Below are 20,177 nucleotides of genomic sequence, written 5' to 3' on the forward strand. Positions count from 1 at the left end.
TTTAGAAATAATTAAAATCACCACAGACAGAACAATCATAGCCTCACATCCTTGTCAGATACAGAACCCTTCTTGTTTTTTGTGGGCTAGAAGGCAGACTTCATTCATGCACCTCTTTATGAGGACATTGGTATTAACACTAAGCCATTGTTCCTTGGATGCAGTTATCATTTAAGTAGCTAGCTAATATTATATTAATAATTCATAGCAGTAGTCAATTGATTCTCAGTTGTCAAGACACACTTAAAATAATAGTTTGGTAACATAATAGAGACTTTTTTTTTTATCATAGAGAGTAATTGTTCTATTTCACTTTTGCTTTTATGTAAAAAGTAAAAAATTCTTCATATGATTTTAGAAAACAGACCTTAATTTAGATATCACCTTTTAAGCAAATTTCCTTTTTGTCTGGAAAGCTCAAGAGGAAACAATTTGAAGTTTTTGAGAAGCTTTATGGCATCAGTGGTACATTTAGCACAGATGTCCTCTTTCTCAGTTCCTTTATTAGATTAACAATAACAAACCTAACAAAAACATGAAACAAAAACTCTAAAAACTGAGAAAATGTATAGTCCTTTATTTCCTCTACATCCCATCACATTGGGGTAGCTGTTTCAGGTGCAATTCAGCACATGAGTAATTTCAGTAGGGAGCAAACGTTAGATAACTTAATAGTTTTCTTAGAATTAGGATTTTTTTTTCTTTATTTATTTTGAGAGAGCACAAGAGGAAGAGAGAGAGACAGAGAAAGAGAGAGAGAGAGAGAGGGAGAGAATTCCAAGCAGGCTCCACACTGTCAGTGAAGAGCTCAATTTAGGATTTGAATTCACAAACCATGAGATCATGACCTAAGCCAAAATCAAGAGTTGGATGCCTAACTGACCAAGCCACTCAGGCGCCCCATGATTTCTTTTTAATACAGAATGTACTAAGGGTCTTAGAAAATGTTAAATATGCCCTGCAAGGAGCTTCCTTCATTTTCACAGTAGTCTTGTGCCTGAATGAGACTATACAAAGCACTCCTCTATATGCTGTTACTGAAATTTATGTTGCATTTGGGACTTATATATTTAGCACATTCTGTATTTTTATACAAAGGATACAGCATCGGAAAGTTTTTTGAAATGAATGTAGGGCTGGAAGGGGCTCCTTTTCCTGTAATCTTTTATGGCATCTCTTTTTAATTTTTCACTCTGCAAAATTTAAGTAAGTTTGGGCGCAGAGTTATACCTGAAGATAACAGGGTCATTTATTCACTTAAAATTCTCTACTCCTTCCCCTTCCACATTGAACTGCATGGCTGGGAATGCTTGTTTTGGCCATCTCAGGAGAGAGAGTAGGGGAATACTAAAACCTGGGTCATTTCTCAGACCCTAAAGGAAACTAGCAACATTCTGATAGAGATTTATTGTCATTTCCAATAAGAATATTTGAAAGCCTCTTCCTGGAAAGCTTAGTTATCACAAAGCTTACTTGTTTTCTGTTTTGTGAGACTCCCTCAACCCCTACTTTCCCTCCATAGTACTTCCAAATTGATTTTATACATAGAATTTAACATGTAACAGCCTTGGTTTTTGTTATTGGCAAATATTAAAGTACTATATTAAATCTCCCTAATCATAATCAAACTCGTCTTTCAGATTTAAGATATTTCACATAAGTTTAGCCTTTTACCTTCTTGACCATTTCCCAGAATCCTTCATCTATGCATGGACCATTCCAGTAAATGCCCATTCCCTCTTTACAGTTTGTTAAGTTGAAAAAGTAATCTCCTCCATTTTAAAATACATTAAACGTGGGCCCTGTCTTTCCTGTGTGGTGAGTTCATACTCTCATTACGTTAACCTACATTTCTATTTTTCACATCCCTCCACTTCCACTCAGACCAGCCGCAGTCAAGGAGGGCAAGGGAACTGGGTTCTGGAGTCTCAAGGTCTTGTAGACTCCAAAGTGATGGAAACGCTGTGAAGCAAAGGAAACAGAAACCCCTACATCCAGCGGAGAACTCGGAAGAGCTGGAAGATTATTGTTCATCAGGGAAATGTATGTCCTCCTATAGCTCGGGCAAAGTGAGGGGCAGTCCCCAAGTTGACTCTGAGCAGCATGAAAGGAAACGGGCTGATCATGAGAGACTTTGGAGACCTCCGCTTCCCAAGATCAGTGGTGAGGTGTTTCTGAGCACTGGATTTGATGACCGGGAGGCTAAGAGTAGCCATCGAACTCGGAATTGGGAAAAATTGTCCAGACACCAAGACCGACTGTCACCCAAGTCTTCACAGAAAACAGGGCTTCCTTGCAAGGAAGCTGTGTATGGGAGGGACCATGGGCAAGGTGAGCACAGAGAAAGGAAACACAGGCCCAGGACTCCTCCCTTCTCAGAGAGTGAGAAACGGCTCCAACTCCATGACACAGGTAATAAAGGACAGTTGTGCTGAAAATCCTGGTATCACGTATATACATACAAGCAAATGTACTTAATAAGCATCTTCACCAACCCATTCTTTTACTCTCTAGTTTGTATTCATGGCTTTGAAACAAATCCTGGAGCCAAATATTGTAAAAGGTATCTACTTAGTATCAAGTGTATAGGAAGAAGAAACATATTTGTACATTTCTACTACTGCCTTCTAAGAAAAACACACCAATTCCTTACAAAGTCCTTCCAGCCCCACGCTGCAGTGGACGTGCCCATCCCAGATATAGTTCTTCATTTGCCAAGACCATACACCAGAGAGTAAGATACCAAATCACAGCTCCTATATTTCTGGGTGTAAGTCAGATCTTTTGACACCGTCTTCGTATTATTTGCCTAACTAGAAAATCAGCAAGGCTGGAATTCCTAGCTTCTCTTGATCTCCTCTTTCCCATATGTAAAGTGAGAGATCAGATAGGCATTCTCTTATAACAGCATATTTCAAATTGTGGGCTTCGGTCTACTTTTGTCAGAATCAGCCAGGCTGCTTCCTAATGATGCAGCTTTCTGGATCTCACACATATTATCATGTCTGTAGTTTCTCCTGGCAATTTGGACTCGTTTTAGACCTGAGGTGATTTTTCTGTACTTAAAGTTTGAAGATCATTTCCTTAAATTACTTTCTAGGCTCTAACCATCAACAACTCTAATGTTATAGTTGGTGTTCTGAAATGCCAGTATTGGGTAAGTTCTTGGCATTTGTTTGGGAGTAAGGTGAATATTCTGGCATGTCGGAAGCTTACCTCTGTAGTCCTTCATTGACCCAGTAATGGTTCTCTCTTTTCTTATCTGGAAACTGCTGTGTGGTGATGTTTGCCTTGTATTCTACCACTGTAAGTCATAATTAGACCATACTCCTCTCCTGGCTCTACTATACTCTCATTGAAGTTTTATGGAGATGCAAGGGTTATTGGAGAGTACCAAGGAGGTATCCCTTCTTATTTTCCTCCTCCTTGTTGCCCAGCCAACCTCTGCTTCTGGGTCTGGAAACTGGTTTCTAGGTTGCATATTCAGATTGATTTAGTTGGTTTCTCCTGTCGTGTTATCTCTTTCTATCATGTTAGTCATTTAAGTTATTAAAAGACTTGGTCATAAAGAAAATGAAAATTCAGTTCAGCAACCATATTGAGTATCTGCTGAAAATATTCTTGCCTCAGGCTTTATGTTTGTGGATATATGCTTGGATCTGAGCCTCAAAGGTTAATAAGTCAAGCCATAAAGATGGAGTGAAAGTAAACAAAGTCATAAATTAGATATACTTTGGGAGAAGAGGAGAAGAGATAGGATCTGTCTAGAGTAAGTTATACTATATTCGAACGTAGAAAGACTCGTTGGAGTCCTAACATGGGGGAGAGTTGCCCTAGCCTCTGCATTTCTGATTCTGTGATTCTGACCTTTTCAGAGTGCTCTGAGGACTGGTTAATCTTTAACGGCTTTTAGTTATTCTTGAGGGTTTCTTAAACAGGCTTAGGACGAGTAAAACTAATGTGTAATGAAACACTGACTCACAACCCTACTACTGGAATTGTGGGTAAGCCCCCCAGTGACCCAGCACAGTGGTTTAAAAAAACAAGGTGGCTGGGCAGGTACTCAGATGGCTACAACATAGCTGCTGGTCTGTCATTTTATATTCAGCTTTAGAAATTCTATCTTCCTAGCCATGGTAGGCATTGATTTTGTGACCCTATAAGTAGAAGGTTACATTAAAATGCAATTACTAAATACTGGTGTCTATTCTTGTTTTTGTAAAAGCACAGTTCTTAAAGTTGTTGGCATACACCAAAGTTTTATTTAACTTAATGATTAAGAAACTAGCAGAATGACAAAGAGCTAGTGAGAGAATTCAAGGGCAGGCTTTTTTAGGCAGTTGAAAAAAGAATGCAAAATACAGTTATTAAACTAAATATAAGATTGTCTAACTTTCTAAAAGACAGTAAAACCATAACATCTTTGAGGGTAACTTCTCTAATAAGCTACTAAATCATAATAGTGAATTGATTTTTCTACAGGTTAACTTCCAGCCTCTCAGGGACATAAAACACGTGTACATTTCTGCTAGGACATCCCTTAAGTTTCAGACTGGCTTATTAAAACATATTCTTGCATAATAACCAATAATCTGTCAGCCATCATTTTACCTTATCTCAAGCTTGCAATAGGTTTGTCTTAACCACTAGTACTTTTAACAGTTTCATTCCGTGAGAATTTAAAGGTAAGTTTTATTTGTGTTTGTTGGGGAAGACCATTTTTGGGGAAGGTCTTTGTGTCCTTAATCTGGATAACGATGAACAGGAGACAAGCGAGGATTAGATTAAGAATTGAATGTGAAGCTGTTAAGTATGGCTCACCTGATCTTTTGAAAGCAAGTTTTTGGATTGTTAAGGCTACCAAGATGAAAGCAGCCATTTAATTAATTTCCTTCAACTAATTGCGTTGTAAAAAAATTTTAAAGCATCTCTGTTTTCTATAATGAAGTGTACAGCCTTACGTTGTACTATCTGACATTGTAGTATCTGAAGTTCTTTCTTCATACTTACATAAGCTCTTTTTACCTCTGATACAAGGCGTACTACATTTAGTGGGCAGTCCTGGCAGTCCAGAAATCTAGTATTTTATGGAGATTTTCTGCTTATGAGACATGTGAATTCCAGTGATATATCAGTAGTTCACATAAAGTCCTTATGCGCTAGATATTTGGGACTGAGAGAGAGGTTATCTCAGATACTTACTAATTAACCATTCATTCATTCATTCATGAATTCATTGATTTATGTTGAGGTATAGTTAATGTACATTATATTAGTTGAAGCTCTACAACATAATGATTCCATATTTGTGTATATTACAAAATGTTCACAGAAGTCTAGTTAACATTCATCACCATATGTAGGCACAAGGTTTTTTTTTTCTTATAATGAGAACTTTTAAGATGTACTCTCTTAGCAACTTTCAGATATGCAGTACAATATTAATTATTAACAATAACTGATATACAGTGAATGCAATTAACTGTCGTCATCATGCCCCTTTATTTTAAACTGGAAGTGTGTACCTTTCGGCCCCTTTCACCTATCTTCCCCACTCCCTGCCCTCTTCCCCTGGCAACTCCCAGTCAGTTCTCTGTATCTATAAGCATTTGTTTTGTTTTGTTTTTTAATGATTCTGTATATAATTGAGATCATAAGGTATTTGTCTTTCTCTGACTCATTTCACTTAGCATAATGCCATCAAATTCTGTCCATGTTGTTGCAGATGGCAGGATGTCCTTTTTTATGGCTAGATAATATTAATTGCATGTATACCACAGTTTTCTCTCTCCATTCATATGTTGAATGACACTTAGATTGTTTCCACGTCTTAGCTTTTGTACATAATGCTGCAGTGAACATGGGGATGCAGATATCTTTTTGAGTTAGTGCTTTTTGTTTCTTTCAGATAAAAACCCAAATGTGGAATTGCTGGCTCACATGGTAGTCCTATTTTTAATTTTTTGCGGAACCCCCATACTGTTTTCCATAGGGGCTCTTCCAGTTTACATTCTCACCAGCAGTGCATGGGGGTCCTTTTCTCCACATCCTCACCAACAGTTACTATGTCTTGTCTTTTTGATAATAGTCATTCTAACAGGTATAAAATGATATTTTGTCATGGTTTTGATTTGCATTTTTCTGATGATTAGTGATGTTGAGCACCTTTTCATGTTACTGTCAGCCATCTGTATGCCTTCTTTAGAAAAATGTGTATTCAGTTCCTCTGCCCATTTTTTTTTTTGAAGTTTATTTATTTTTGAGAGAGAGAGTGAGAGAGAGAGACAGAGTAAGCATGAGTTGGGGAGGGGCAGAGAGAGGTGGGGGTCAAAGCATCCAAAGTGGATGCTGTGCTGAGAGTAGTGAGAGCAGTGAGTCTGATGTGGGTCTTGACCTCTCGAACCATGAGATCACGACCTGAGCCAAAGTCAGACACACTTAACTGACTGAGCCACTCAGGCATTCTGCCCATTTTTAAATCAAATTGTATTTTGCTATTGCATTGTATGGGTTCTTTATATATTTTGGGTAGTAACCTCATATCGTATTTGCAAATATTTTCTCTTCATAGGTTACTTTTTCATTTTGTGGATGGCTTCCTTTGCTGAGCAGAAGCATCTTAGTTTGATGTGGTCCCACTTGTTTATTTTTACTTGTGTCACCTTTACTTTTGTGTCAAATAAAAGAAATCGTCCCTAAGCGCTTATGTTTTCTTCTAGGAATTTTATGGCTTCAGGTCTTATGTTCAAGTCTATAAGCCATTTGAGTTAGTTTCTGTATATGGTATAAGAAAATGGTCTAGTTTCACTCTTTTGCATGTATCTGTCCAGTTTTCCAGCACCATTTGTGAAGAGACCATCATTTCCCCATTATATATTCTTGATTTCTTTGTCATAGATTAATTGCGCATGTATGCACAGATTTATTTCTGGGTGCTCTCTTCTATTCCATTGACCTATGTTTCATTCTCTTTAAACTGCCTGGAGGTGACCATCTTATCACCCTGTCAAACCAAATAAGTCTTTTCATTTGACTGTTTGATTTGAATGTCTTCCAAGTGTCTTTGATAGGAATAAAAATATTTTCTCAGTGAATTCAGTGTAGAGGAAAAGGCATAAGAAGGGAGAAGGTTTAGTGAACACATCCCACTCTGTTGTTTCTTTCACTGGGGGCAAAATGGAAGGAGTTAGGCATAAGTGTGTCAGACTCAACAAGGCCTTTAGGTGTTTGTTGAAGTGCCCTTTTTCTATAGGTAGGAGCATAGTATCACAACCTCTTTCCACAGACTTTATCCAGTGCCAACTTTCCTCTCTAATTCCATTTCTTTTCCCTGAAATATTGGTTTCTAGTTATGAACAAACTAATCATAACTCAGGGAGGTTTATATTTCATTTAAATATGATCTGCTCTATGAGTATCCCTCTGTTTCCTGACTGTCCCAAACCACTCAGAAATCTGGGCAGCCCAGCCCAGCAATATAAGATTCAGTAGCTCTAGAGATGATGGGAAGTGGAAGTGGATTTGGTATTCTGGGTACACAGGAGCTAAATGCCTGAAGCTAAGAAAGCGAGGTTTAATAGTCTATATTTGTGGGAGGGACAGATGAGTCTGTGGCTTTTGGATTTACCACAGAGCTAAGTTCAAAGCTCTACAAAGAGAGGCTTCACCAGATAATTTAAATTTCTTCATGTGCCCAGAATTTAGCTGTATTCTTTTTACTTTGTGTTTAAAGCAAGAGAATCAAGTGTATGAGGCATTTTGATGAAAATTAATGTATGGTTATTTTGATGGACATAATACAGTAAACTAATAGTTTCAGTGCCAATTTCAAGTAAGAATCAATTGTTAAGATTTAAAACAATTAACCTGAACTACCAAAGGCCAGATCTCATTCAGGTTACTTAAAGAGTCCTTCAGGTTTGAGTCAAATATTTATATATTTATTTAAAGTGCCTCAGGTGGTTTTAATATATAGCTAGGGCTGAGAATCACTGATACAAAGAAGTAGGTAATTAGGAGTACATTTTCTTTTTTCCTTCAATAATCCATTTATTGAAAGTCACTATTCCAGATGGTTAATCTTGTCCATGTCATTAAAATGTTTTATTACTTCTGAATATAATACATTCACATCATTGCATAATTATTTTTTTTATTGTTTGTTTATTTTAGAGAGAGAGAGATGCAGTGTGCGACTTGGGGAGGGGCAGAGAGAGAGAGGATAGACACAGAATCGGAAGCAGGCCCCAGGCTCTGAACTGTCAGCACAGAGCCCGACGCGGGGCTTGAACTCAGAAGCCATGAGATCATGACCTGAGCCAAAGTTGGACGCTTAACTGACTGAGCCACCCAGGAGCCCCAATAATTCTAATTTATAAAGAATACCTAGGGGGAAATATCTGCAGTGTTGGAATAAACATTAGCAAATCCCACTTGATTAAAAGTTATGAAAAGAATACATGCTGCTTATAAAATTTCATAGTAAAAGGCCAAAATTCCCCACCAGTACCCCATGTTCCTTTTTTCTCAGAGGAATAGACATGTAAGGTCATTATGTTCTCTGGTATTTCCCTTATGTTATATCTTCCCTAAAATTTAGCAACAGCATTGAGCTGACCGAAGCTATAGGAGAGATCCAGAGCAGGTGGGTTTGCTGACTGTCATAGCAGAAGCCATGATAGGGCCACCGGTTGGCGAACAGGGACTGTCATGTAACTCTCAGGTGATGCTGTTTCTGAAGTAAAGTATGCCAGGCTGAGTTTAGAAGACTCACTTCCTCCAGTCTTGACAGCCTAGCCTCTTTAAAACTCTGACTCTAGCTTTCTTGATTTTTTTTTTTTAATTTCAGTAACCAAACCTTTTTTTTTTTTTTCACTTGCTGTTTTGCAAAACCCTCACTTACAGTTCACTGTATGATTTCCTGCTATTGAAGATATGAAAGGGGAGTTTTTGCTGGGCATTTTTGGGTGGGTAACTTTGTTTAAATGTGTGGATAATCTGCACTGCCACTTCTGTGCCTAGGGGAAGAAATTATTTCAGGTGCACCCTACACTGAACTCTGTAGTGGTGGCAATATTGTCAATATTAGATACCAAAGAAACAAAGAAACAAACAAAAAAACAACAACCACTTTGCAACTTTTCAGAAAACAAATGCAGTCGCCTTATTACATTGAGTTTTCCAGGAATGAAGCCAAGAGGGATGAAAGAGGCCGCCTCTACCCCGTCACGAGTGGCCCACAGGGATCAGGAGTGGTATGATGCAGAAATTGCCAGAAAACTGCAAGAAGAAGAACTTTTGGTGAGCAAATTTTCATGCAGAAGTTTAGGTGATCATCACTAGATTTTCTTAAATAAAATTTGAGATTCTGTAATAAGCATTGTGATCCTCTGTGAGTTGAGAAACTGATAGCTTCTTTGTGGGTGGAAAATCAAGGCAATGGGAATAGAGTGTCTAGTTTTACTTACTGAGTAAGCATTAGCAACAGAATTCCATATCCCTGTCTGCTGTGGAATTTGATAAAAACAGGCCTGCTCTGGCTGGTGGCTGGTGAAAATATACCAGTTAAACTTCAAGGATGTTACTTGCAACTGCTTTGAAATGCTGGCTTATCTTTAGGTATGATTTTTAAAAATGGACAACACAGATTCTAATTAAATTTTTTTTATTTATTTATTTTTTTATTTTTTGTACCATAGGCTACCCAGGTGGACATGAGAGCGGCTCAAGTAGCCCAGGATGAGGTGAGTTCTTATTAGTTAATGAGTTTTTTAACAGTACTCTTTAGAAGTAGCCCAGTAATTTTCTGCCCACAACTCTGCAATCAGTGGTACTGACTGAGTTTTGTTTAGGAAATTGCTAGACTCCTCATGGCTGAAGAAAAGAAAGCTTACAAGAAAGCCAAGGAGAGGGAGAAATCATCTTTGGACAAAAAAAAGCATGACCCTGATTGGAAGGTAAATTCCTTTTATTATATTTTATTTTTTATTTTAAAATTTTTTAATTTTTTAATTAATTAATTTATTTAATTTTTGTAAAGGGGACTCTGCTTTTAGGGTAAGTTTTCCCAGTGTATTTGGGGTGTACAAGTTACCTGTATTGCATATGTGAATCCGACTTGTGAAAGTTATTTCATTATGAAAAAATCCTAATTCTTCAAAGTAACCATGAAAAGTAACCGCTAAGACTGAAAAATTCATTCCACTCATTTTAATACCAGTTAAGTTGCACGTGCCACTGGTTGTGAGTAATCTAAGTTTTACTAATATTTACCTTTCAGGAGAATGTAGTATTTTCACATGGTTTCATATTTCCCCAGTGGCCTTTTCTTTCTCTCTCTGCTTTCTCTCTGTGCTTTTGGTGTCCATCCGTGATCGAGTACCCACTGTTTGTCTTTCCTCTACATAACTTGATCCATGGCAGGCTGACGGCTACCACAGCACCCATCTCATGTCAGAGTGTAGGAACTGTCTAGCATGAGCTTGGACTGTTGTTTTCCCCTCATTAATCAGCAACACTAGACAAAATGGTTAGTGACTGCCGTTCATTCTGCTGCGAAGGAATCTAATTGTTGCACGAGGTGGGTGCAAGTTCAGTTTAACAGACTTCACTCATTAGTTACTGTGTGTACTGCGCCACTCAGGACTTCCAGGGAGAGACAAAGATATATTTTCCTCATAATAATATATAATGTAGGACAAAGACAAACTTGGCAGCTAACAAATACAGGGTCGACTTGACTGAAGAAAGCACAGAAGAACAGTGGAGTTGTGGGGGCCAAGAATTCCCCAGTAGAGGCTTTTCAGGGAGGGAGTTGGTCCTCATCCTGGGAGGATGCAGCTGGGGTGTGTACCCGTGACACAGTTCCTGTTGAGCTCTGTCTGTTCTCTCTTTCTCTCTCTTGTACTCTCTCTCCAGTTCCTCCCTCGGATCTCTGGTTCGGTCAGTCTCAGCTTGATCAGGAGGAAAAAAAGGACGTAGAAAACATGATCGTAGTATTGCTCTGCTATTTCCTGTTGCTCAGTTATTCAGTTGTCAGTCGAAAAACAAATGAAAGTATTATTTCCATGTTAATTATTTATAGGTATCATCTTCTTTCACCCTCTTAGTAATTCAGGATTTTTCCTGATGTATTTCATTTTAGTAGAAGGGCTCCCAAATGCTTCTGCTGTATAAACGTAAGCTACAATGATTGCCCGGAAGTTACTCATATTCTTTGTTAATGCAGCTATGAAGGAGTAGGTATTTTTGAGGATTGCACATCAGGCAAGTAAAGGGGGAAAGGCCACATTTCTAGCAAGTGTTCCAGCAAATTAGAGCCTAATTTCTAGATTCTGTAATTGGTGCTAGTATAGTTCTTCTCTTAAAAAGACTGATTGAATGTTCCTTAGTTTCCTAGTTTGAAAATCACCATCCCCAAGTCAGATGTTCAGAAATAAGTTTAAGGACACAGACCTACATTCCACAGACTGGAAGTTCTGGTCCGCCGCTGTGCAGCTGTTGTGTTAATAATGGGTGGCTGGGTATCCTCCTGTGGGGGAGCATGTTCATGCGTATTTAGCTCATTCATCTGGCCGCACTGACAGCTTCCAGCATACTTTTGTGACTGGATTGTTTTTTTTTTTTTAATCTTTGAGTGGCCACATATAAAAATATCGTATGTTGTTCAACTGAATGTAAGTAACTTGAAATTACTAGAGTTTGGCATCAATTAGATATTTTCTAAATCCAATAATCTTACTCTTTGTTTTCTGTTTTCTACATGTGTGTTTTTCTTTTTCTTTTCATTTTTTTCCTTTTTTTTTCTGTTGATAGCCAAAAACAACTAAATCGGCACATTCAAAGTCAAAAGAGAGTGATGACCCTCACCGTTCTAAGAATGACAGGCCAGCACGGTAAGATGATACCTGAAGAGGGGAGTGAGGAACTTGACTTTGGGGCGAGTAAGGAGATGTGGATTGTCTGAGAAGAGTGTTCTTGGGAGAGGAGATCCAGAAATTGGTAGCTGTGAGATGGTATCAAGTCTTGTAGGATTATTCTCAAACTTTGTTTGCATTCTTAAATTGGGTTGAACAAGTCAAATCAGGAAAACGATCATTTTACCAGAAACTAGGGTATATAAAGAATGATATGCTTTTTTGGTCAGACCAGTTTCTGTCTGTCGGCTGAGAAGGGATGAGATTAACGTTTTTCCTGTAAAATCTCAGGTTATAAAGTGGTACCATGGTCACAGTGGTATGTGCATGATATGTACACATGCTTAAATTCGTTTCTGTAGGAGTCTCGAAGGCTTGGCAAACACTTAATTTGAGTCATGATGGACTATTCTAAACCCCACTAGGTCACATTGCTGCGGCTGCGGTTGGACGTACTTTCTGACCACTCTCAAACAGCCTCGGGGTTTTGCTAATGGACCGGTTGCTGTCTTTCTACCTAAGTGTAGACAACATTTAAGTCGCTGGCGAAGTGGAAAGCAATCTTTTTTTTTGGTCTTTTATTGATTTTTGTTGCTTTTCAAAACAATACATGATTCGAATAGAGAGAATATTTTATGCAAAAAGACAAAAGTAACACGAAATCTAACAATTTAAAAATTTACTCTATTAAAACCTTAAATTTTGGTCGTAATTATTAATATCTGTTTTAATTCGAACGCATGAATTTTTTCACACTGAACAACATATAATGTTGTTGCCACTTAGTGCCCACATGTAAGCTGCTAGACTTGTTTTCTTAAAGTGAATATATTTAGTGTCTTTTAAAAAGCCATAGTCTATTTTTAAACTCACGGACTTTCAGAAAGTATCTTTCGGAAAATTACATCAGGTTTGTAAAGCTCTTAGGGCAGCACTAGTATGTTCTATCAATTGTATAAAGTTGGTTCTTCTTGTCTTTTAGTTAAGCACATGCCAGAGGTTTTTTTTAAGGCAAACTTTATAATTATTTAGTTTTATTTTCATCCCTGCAATATTCAAGTTAAATAAAAAGTAACTCCTCTGTTCTCAGTAGGTTAATAGGTGTGGTTTATTATGCTTCCTTTAGTCAGCTGAATTAAAATCTTTAGGTTTACTCTGCAATCTTCAGAATTGTGAGGCTCTTTAAAACACTAATAATTTTGACGTCAGATATGATAGAACAATCTGGAATGGCTATTTAAAAAGATGTATTAAAGTTAAAAACAGGTTTCTGAAATATAGCACGTACTTTTATTTATCTATCTATTTATCATTCTATCTATTTATCTATTTTTTATTTGTTTAATGTTTTTTCTTTATTTCTGAGAAGGAGCGAGACAGTGTGAGCAGGGGCGGGCCAGAGAGAGAGGGAGACACTGAATCTGAAGCAGGCTCCAGGCTCTGAGCTAGCTGTCAGCACAGAGCCCGACGTGGGGCTCGAACCCATGAACCATGAGATCATGACCTGAGCCAAAGTCAGATGCTTAACCGACTAAGCCCCTAGGCGCCCCTAACATATACTTTTAAAAATATTTGGCATACTGAAAGAATGAATAATCAAATGATCCTGTATTAAAAATGGCTATTATAAAGGAAAAAAAGTGACCTATGACTGATAGAACTGACTTGAGGGGAACATTTGTCTTTAAATACCAGTTACAGAAAGATATTATGTGTAGATACAGATATAAATATAGGTGACAAAACAAAAATGAAAATTTTATGAACTCTGTATTTTCATAGTTAAAAATCAAGCCTATTATTATGGATGCCTTAGACAACTAATACTGGAATATATGCTTTCTGATTAGCCTATGATTTCCTCTCTCACGCTTTCTTCCTTTTTTTTTCCCTCCTTCACATTTAATTATGGTGGGTTTGGTTCTAGCTATTTCACAGAAAGAGATGGTTTCAAGGCTGGAAACACATGAAGCTTCCTGTGCCTGGAAGTTTACTTCAGTGTGGTGGTAGTAGTAGAGGGAAAACAGTTATCGTGAGGAGCTTGCGACATTCATGGTCAAGAGTCAGTTTCTTTATCCGTTACAAGATTTTCTACTCTCTCTAAAGAAATGGAGAATCAGCTGGTGATCTGAATTAACTTCAACTCTTATCATAGAGTAAGCAGCAGTTAGCAAGAAAGTACCGTTTCCTCTTTGCATGAAATTTATCATCTACACAAGTATACAAACAGCTATTATCATGTTGAATGCTTTGGATGAAAAGTGCATGGTATTGTAAGAGAATAAGGAGACAGCCTAGTCTGGGCATCTAGGAGGGCCTCTTAAATGACTTCTGAGTAAATTCTGAAAGGTATTTTGCCTCTGTTGCTAACTTAAACATTTAAATCATTTCATGAGAACAACGGGAAACAGGTGTCCCTAATACATCCAAAACTATGACACAAACTGTTGGTTAACAAGATTTTTCTAATTTTGGATGTGAATACCCTTCACTTTAAAACAACTGTCTCCAGTGCAGTGAATCTGTTCAGTAGGGACCACTAAATACCATGAGCCAACATTTGTTCTCAGTGTAATCAGAAACTAAGCAGAGCAGCATGTGAAGAGACCGAGGGCATATTCTAGATTGACTCGTTTTGTCCTTGTGTGGAGACCCTAGTGGAGGTGTGGGAGTTTTGCGCGATGTTGCACATGTTGGCGTCCTTTTCCTTGATGAGGAATTGATGGTGAGGCAGTAACCATTGTTTGTTTATTTTTGAGAGTCCTCCCCATTATTTTTCTGGGTTTTGATCACTTAATATAAGAGTTATATAAAAAAGTAGAGACAAGGCTCTACTCCCTGATTCCCATTCCTTTTTTCTTGGGCCTAAGTTACTACTTTAACCACCTGTTTTTTGAAATTGAGTTTCTTAAGTCTAGATTCAGATTGTTTGTCTCAACTCCTCCTGCCAACTCATAGCACTACTTTTAAAGTAAATGTTATATCAGTTGACAATGAAAGAAAAACACTCTTTAATGTCTAATATTTGTTAAACACATAGTTCAAAGTGAAAAACAAGAAAAATGAAGAATACCGTATCATTTGTTATGCTCACATTAATTATATGTGTATAATAAATGCATGAAAGTATTAACACAAGCCAAATACCATTTGAAAGTTTAATATATAGACTGTGTGTGTGTGTGTGTGTAGTCTTGAATGCAGATACTGCTGCTAATAAAAATGCACATCTACGTAGCACAGCATAGTAAACAGCACAGATTTGAAGTCCGGGTGAGTTTGAACCCCAGCCTTGCCACTTAACAACTGTGTGAGCTTGAACAGATAACTTACTTCATCCCACCTAATTTAACTCTGAAATATCTTTATGACAGCTACTATGCAGACTTATCCTGCAAGTTAATAGAGATTATCTGAGTAGACCCCATGCCGCAGTCGTCAATATATACACAAGTTTGGATCCTATTATGACCTGTTGGAGACTCTGAATACCCAGGGAGAGACCTATTGCTTAGGGACAGAGGGAGAAATTTGAAATCACTTGTCTTTATTCTTCTATGACAGAGCCTTTGGACCAAGCTGATCATAACTTTCTAAATGGCAGTATACATTTAATGTGTGCCCGATTGCGTATATGGTTACAAAAAATATCCTAGGACATGGTTAGGTGTGTTTGGCACATTATGTTTCCGTGTCTGGTTCCATGCTGTTTGTAATGCAACATTTAAGTGTACCTTTGAGAAGCAACAACCAAAAAAAGGAGAGATTTTGTTCTTCTTCAGCTCCAAATATTTGCAAAAGGTCTATTTAACATAATTTTAGAAAAATAAAAATTTTGGAGTTGTAGAAATTTCCCAATGTTTGTTTTTTTATATTTTGTCTTCTTTTGACATGAAAAGTTGCCAATGTGTGACTGTCCTTTCCTTCTCTAAGCTCTGCTTTGCCACCTAGTGGAGTTGGGAGCTTTGCTCTAAATTTTATATGCTGACCCATGTCCTCTCCCTCGCCTCTCCTACTTCCCTCTCCTCTCTCCTTACCTGACACCTGCCTTCCCTTTATTTTCTTCTTTCCTTAACTTTATTACTTCCCTTCTGTTCTTTCCTTTCTTCCTCTTTTTCTTCATAAAGCTTGCCAAAAGAAAGTAAATTTCTCCTTAACAGCAGAGGTCACATATCTCATTAATCTTTGTTTCCCTAGCCCTTAGTACAGTGCCCCACGTGTATTAGGTGTTAAGTAAATATTTGTTTTTACTGAGTTATGTGCATCAAAGCAAAGGAACAGTAAAGTAAAATAATTTACTCCAAATGTTATGCAATAGGCCAAGAACTAAGAAGAAAATTCTGCTACATTGTGGCTTTGCATTTCTACCAAAAAAAAATAAAAAGTGTTTACCTTGCAGTCCAATGAGAAGTGGCTCTGTAGTCACCACTACTTAGACTATCTCTTTAAATTCGTCTTCCCTTATAGATAGTTGCAAATGACATATCAGATAAAGGGTTAATATCCAGAATCTATAAGGAACTCAACCAAACTCCACACCCGAAAAACAAACAACCCAGTGAAGAAATGGGCAGAAGATATGAACAGACACTTCTCCAAAGAGGACATCCAGATGGCCAACAGACACATGAAACAATGCTCAGCATCCCTCCTCATCAGGGAAATACAAATCAGAACCACACTGAGATACCACCTCACGCCAGTCAGAGTGGCTAAAATGAGCAAATCCAAGAACTCTAGATGCTGGCGAGGATGTGGAGAAACGGGCCCCCTCCTACAGTGTTGGTGGGAATGTAAACTGGTACAGCCCCTCTGGAAAACAGTGTGGAGGTTCCTCAAAAAATTAACAGTAGAACTCCCCTATAACCCAGCAATAGCACTGCTAGGAATTTACCCAAGGGATACAGGATTGCTGATGCATAGGGGCACATGTACCCCAATGTTCATAGCAGCACTCTCCACAATAGCCAAATCATGGAAGGAGCCTAAGTGTCCATCAGCGGATGAATGGATCAAGAAGATGTGGTTTATCTATACGATGCAGTACTCCATGGCAATGAGAAAGAAGGAAACCTGGCCATGTGTAGCAACAGGGATGGAACTTGAGGGTGTTATGCTGAGCGACATAAGTCAGGCAGAGAAGGACAAATACCATATGTTTGCACGTATAGGAGGATTAGGAGGAACTTAACGGAGGACCGTGGGGGAGAAGAAGGGGGGAAATAGTAGGGGAGAGGGAGGGAGGCAAATCATAAGAGACTCTTGAATGCTGAGAACAAACTGAGGACTGATGGGTGTGGGGGGGAGGGGGGATGATGGGTATGGAGGAGGGCATTTGTGGGGATGAGCACTGGGTGTTATATGGAAACCAACTTGACAATAAACTATTTGTAAAAAATTAAAAAATAAAATAAAAAAAAATAAATTTGTCTTCCCTTCAGGCCACCACCGCCTGCCATGACAGAAGCTGAGGATTTGGATTACACTCATGTTACAAACCAGCATAATTCCACACGTCATTTCTCAAAATCAGAATCTTCTCATAAAGGTAGGAAAAATAGGTATGGTAGAATTTTTTTTTAATATAATGCTCATGCTATGGTAGAAAAATCAGATTGTGTCTTATATATATCACTAGAGTGATGAAGTAAGTTATCCTTCCTTTTGGAAGATCATTATAGTATTCTTCATTTGTTAAAAAACAAAACAGGTAAAACAGAAAACACCTTACAGTGAATACAAGATTGTCTATATATGTGCATTTTCCTCCAGAGAGAATTTGTAGCTTTTATTATGTTGTTAAAGGGTGCCTGTAAACAAAACAAATGAGCAAAGGCAAAATAAAAAAGAGAGAGAGACAGGCAGCCAGACAAGCCAAGAAAACAGACTATTAACTGTAGAGAACACCCTGATGGTTACCGTAAGAGAGATGATGGTGGTAGGTTAAATCGTGATGGCGATTAACGAGGACACTTGTGATGCGCACTGTGTGATGTAGGGAAATGCTGCATCACTGGGTTGTATACCTGCTAATATCACAGTGTTAACTAACTGAAATTAAATAAAAACTTAAAAAAAGAAAATAAATAAAATTAAAAAGATAAAAAATAAAGTACACACGTACATTTACTCATCACAGAAAACTTCTGTCACATATAAGAAAAAGATGCAAAGGAAATGAAGAAAGAATATGAGGGCTAAGTTAGACCAAATCTTTGTTTATTTTTTTAGATCAAATCTTTTAATTTTTTAGAAAGTTTTATATTTTTTAAAAAGTTCTCCTTACCCCAACTCTTTCCACTCTGACATCCAGCGTTGATAATAAGACAAAAGATATTATTTAAAAGATGAAATTGGGGGCGCCTGGGTGGCTTAGTTGGTTAAGCATCCAACTCTTGGTTTTAGGTCAGGTCATGATTTCACGGTTTTTAAGATTGAGTTCAATGTCAGGCTTTGTGCTGACAGCACAGATTGGGATTCTGTCTCTTCTTTCTCTCTGCCCCTCCTTGCTCGTACTCTCTCTCTCAAGATAAATAATCTTTCTTTTTTTAAAAAAGATGGAATTGTTTGGACATTATCAAAACAACCCCATACACTACAATTTCTGTTAGTTGGAGGCTTTTTCACCATCACTGAACTAAATGGAAGTAGCTCATCATCTTTTTTCCCCAGATTATATACATGCATTACGTTTTAGGGGATGCCTTCCTGTCTTTGACATACATTTGATACATAATTGAAAATAACACATTGATTCTGTATATATTTTATAATCAAGAACAAAGAAAACAACCATTTGAAATGCATAGAAATAAAGATAAATTATTTTGCTTGAGCAGGCAGAAAACAGTTTTAGAGGTTTTCCCTTAATGGTGTTTCTTCTTTTTTTTTTTTTTTTCTCTTTTCTAAGGTTTCCATTATAAGCAGTAAAAACCGGAATCTGCCTTGAAAACGGACTCACTGTAGCAAATATTACTGGATGATACAGAATGCATTCCACACTCATTTTTTTCTTCCTCTGTTTGTATTCCTGGGATATACCTTCAAGTGTTTTCTGGACCATAAATAATCTTAATTCATTCAGAATGTTTTGGTTATTCCTGATCACTTGGGCAGTACAAGAAAATCTAGCTTCTGGATGTTGGCCATCTCTATGCTGCAAATGCTTCCTGGGATATAGTATCTAAAAGCTCTGTAAAATGCCAGTGTGTTAGATATGGAGTACTGGTATCTAGAGATTAGGCTTGATTTAGCAATTAGAACTTTGTGGAGATAATGATCAGAGTAAAACACAATGTTTGGATGCAATGCAGAATAAAAGAATATAACAAATAGCTTTTTTTTTGTGCATTAGTGTATGGTATATTGAAGAAGGAATCTTTTGGCTTTTGTATTCTCCAGGAATATATAAACCATCAGAACCATAAAGTATTAAATCAAACAAACAAACTTGGAACAGTTGAAACGTGTTATTGTGACCACCAGGACTGTAGCAGTTTTGCACACCCTTCTACGCCCTCCTGGGAGACATGGCCCAGACGGCATTCTCAGATACTTCCTCTTGTAATTGCTTCTGTAGCAAGGCTTTCTGAGGCCTCGGGGTATTGGGCTATTTATTAGTATTTATTGGCAAAGTTTAATTCTATGAAATTTTAACTCAGGTCTGTGCAAAGTCCATTGAAAGTGAAAAAGTGAAAAAAAATTTTGTATCCTTGTTTTACGTGTACATAGAGAGCCAAGGGCAGTGGCTGGCGTTGGGGAGATGTTCATATGAGCAATGATGCCATCTTTCTGGACATAGATTGAAGTTTTCCTCTTCCTTAAAAAAAACGACAGTTTTTGTTGGCAGCCACTCAAAAACTAATTTGTGTATCACTCAATAATCATATTAATTCAACATGAAGTTGAAGTAGATAAAATGGTTTTTTATTCAGGTATTTGGTTCTACACATTTGTTAGTGATACATGGCATTGGATTCTGTTGTACAGGACCTTTAAATCCCGCGTTGAGAATCTAGTCTCTGTCTAGTTCCTCACCTTGTGGAAATACTTATCGTCCCATTCTAGTTGGTTAACATAAGTGGCAATCACGGACATATAGAAATAATTTTCTTTCAGCTTGATTTTGTGTTATTTTTCATTATATGAATCTGATGTTTTGACATTCAAGTATGGTGTTTGCTTAGGAAAGAGATACATAGGTGACTGGAGGAAAGGTTGTTAATCCATTCTTTTCCTACTTGGAACTGCCTTTTTTGCCTT

General features: G+C 37.6%; 1 protein-coding gene across 2 annotated transcripts in view; it reads left to right on the top strand.

The window, feature by feature from the left end:
• Nucleotides 1–19,249, top strand: part of CCDC50 (coiled-coil domain containing 50) — a 60,612-nt gene extending 41,363 nt beyond the window's left edge. Inside the window, exons 6-12 of one of the 2 annotated variants that reach the window (XM_039234217.1) lie at nt 1,885–2,412; nt 9,185–9,300; nt 9,699–9,743; nt 9,852–9,956; nt 11,815–11,894; nt 17,357–17,463; nt 18,826–19,249. In XM_039234217.1, coding sequence (XP_039090148.1) covers nt 1,885–2,412; nt 9,185–9,300; nt 9,699–9,743; nt 9,852–9,956; nt 11,815–11,894; nt 17,357–17,463; nt 18,826–18,845 — 1,001 coding nt within the window. In that variant the 3' untranslated portion in view covers nt 18,846–19,249. The remainder of the gene's footprint in view (nt 1–1,884; nt 2,413–9,184; nt 9,301–9,698; nt 9,744–9,851; nt 9,957–11,814; nt 11,895–17,356; nt 17,464–18,825) is intronic. The other variant, XM_039234218.1, reaches the window with a different exon arrangement.
• Nucleotides 19,250–20,177: the final 928 nt, after the last annotated feature.

Source organism: Hyaena hyaena, unplaced genomic scaffold (genome assembly GCF_003009895.1).
Source record: "Hyaena hyaena isolate Hyena2069 unplaced genomic scaffold, ASM300989v1 scaffold_84, whole genome shotgun sequence".
Lineage (NCBI taxonomy): Eukaryota > Metazoa > Chordata > Mammalia > Carnivora > Hyaenidae > Hyaena > Hyaena hyaena.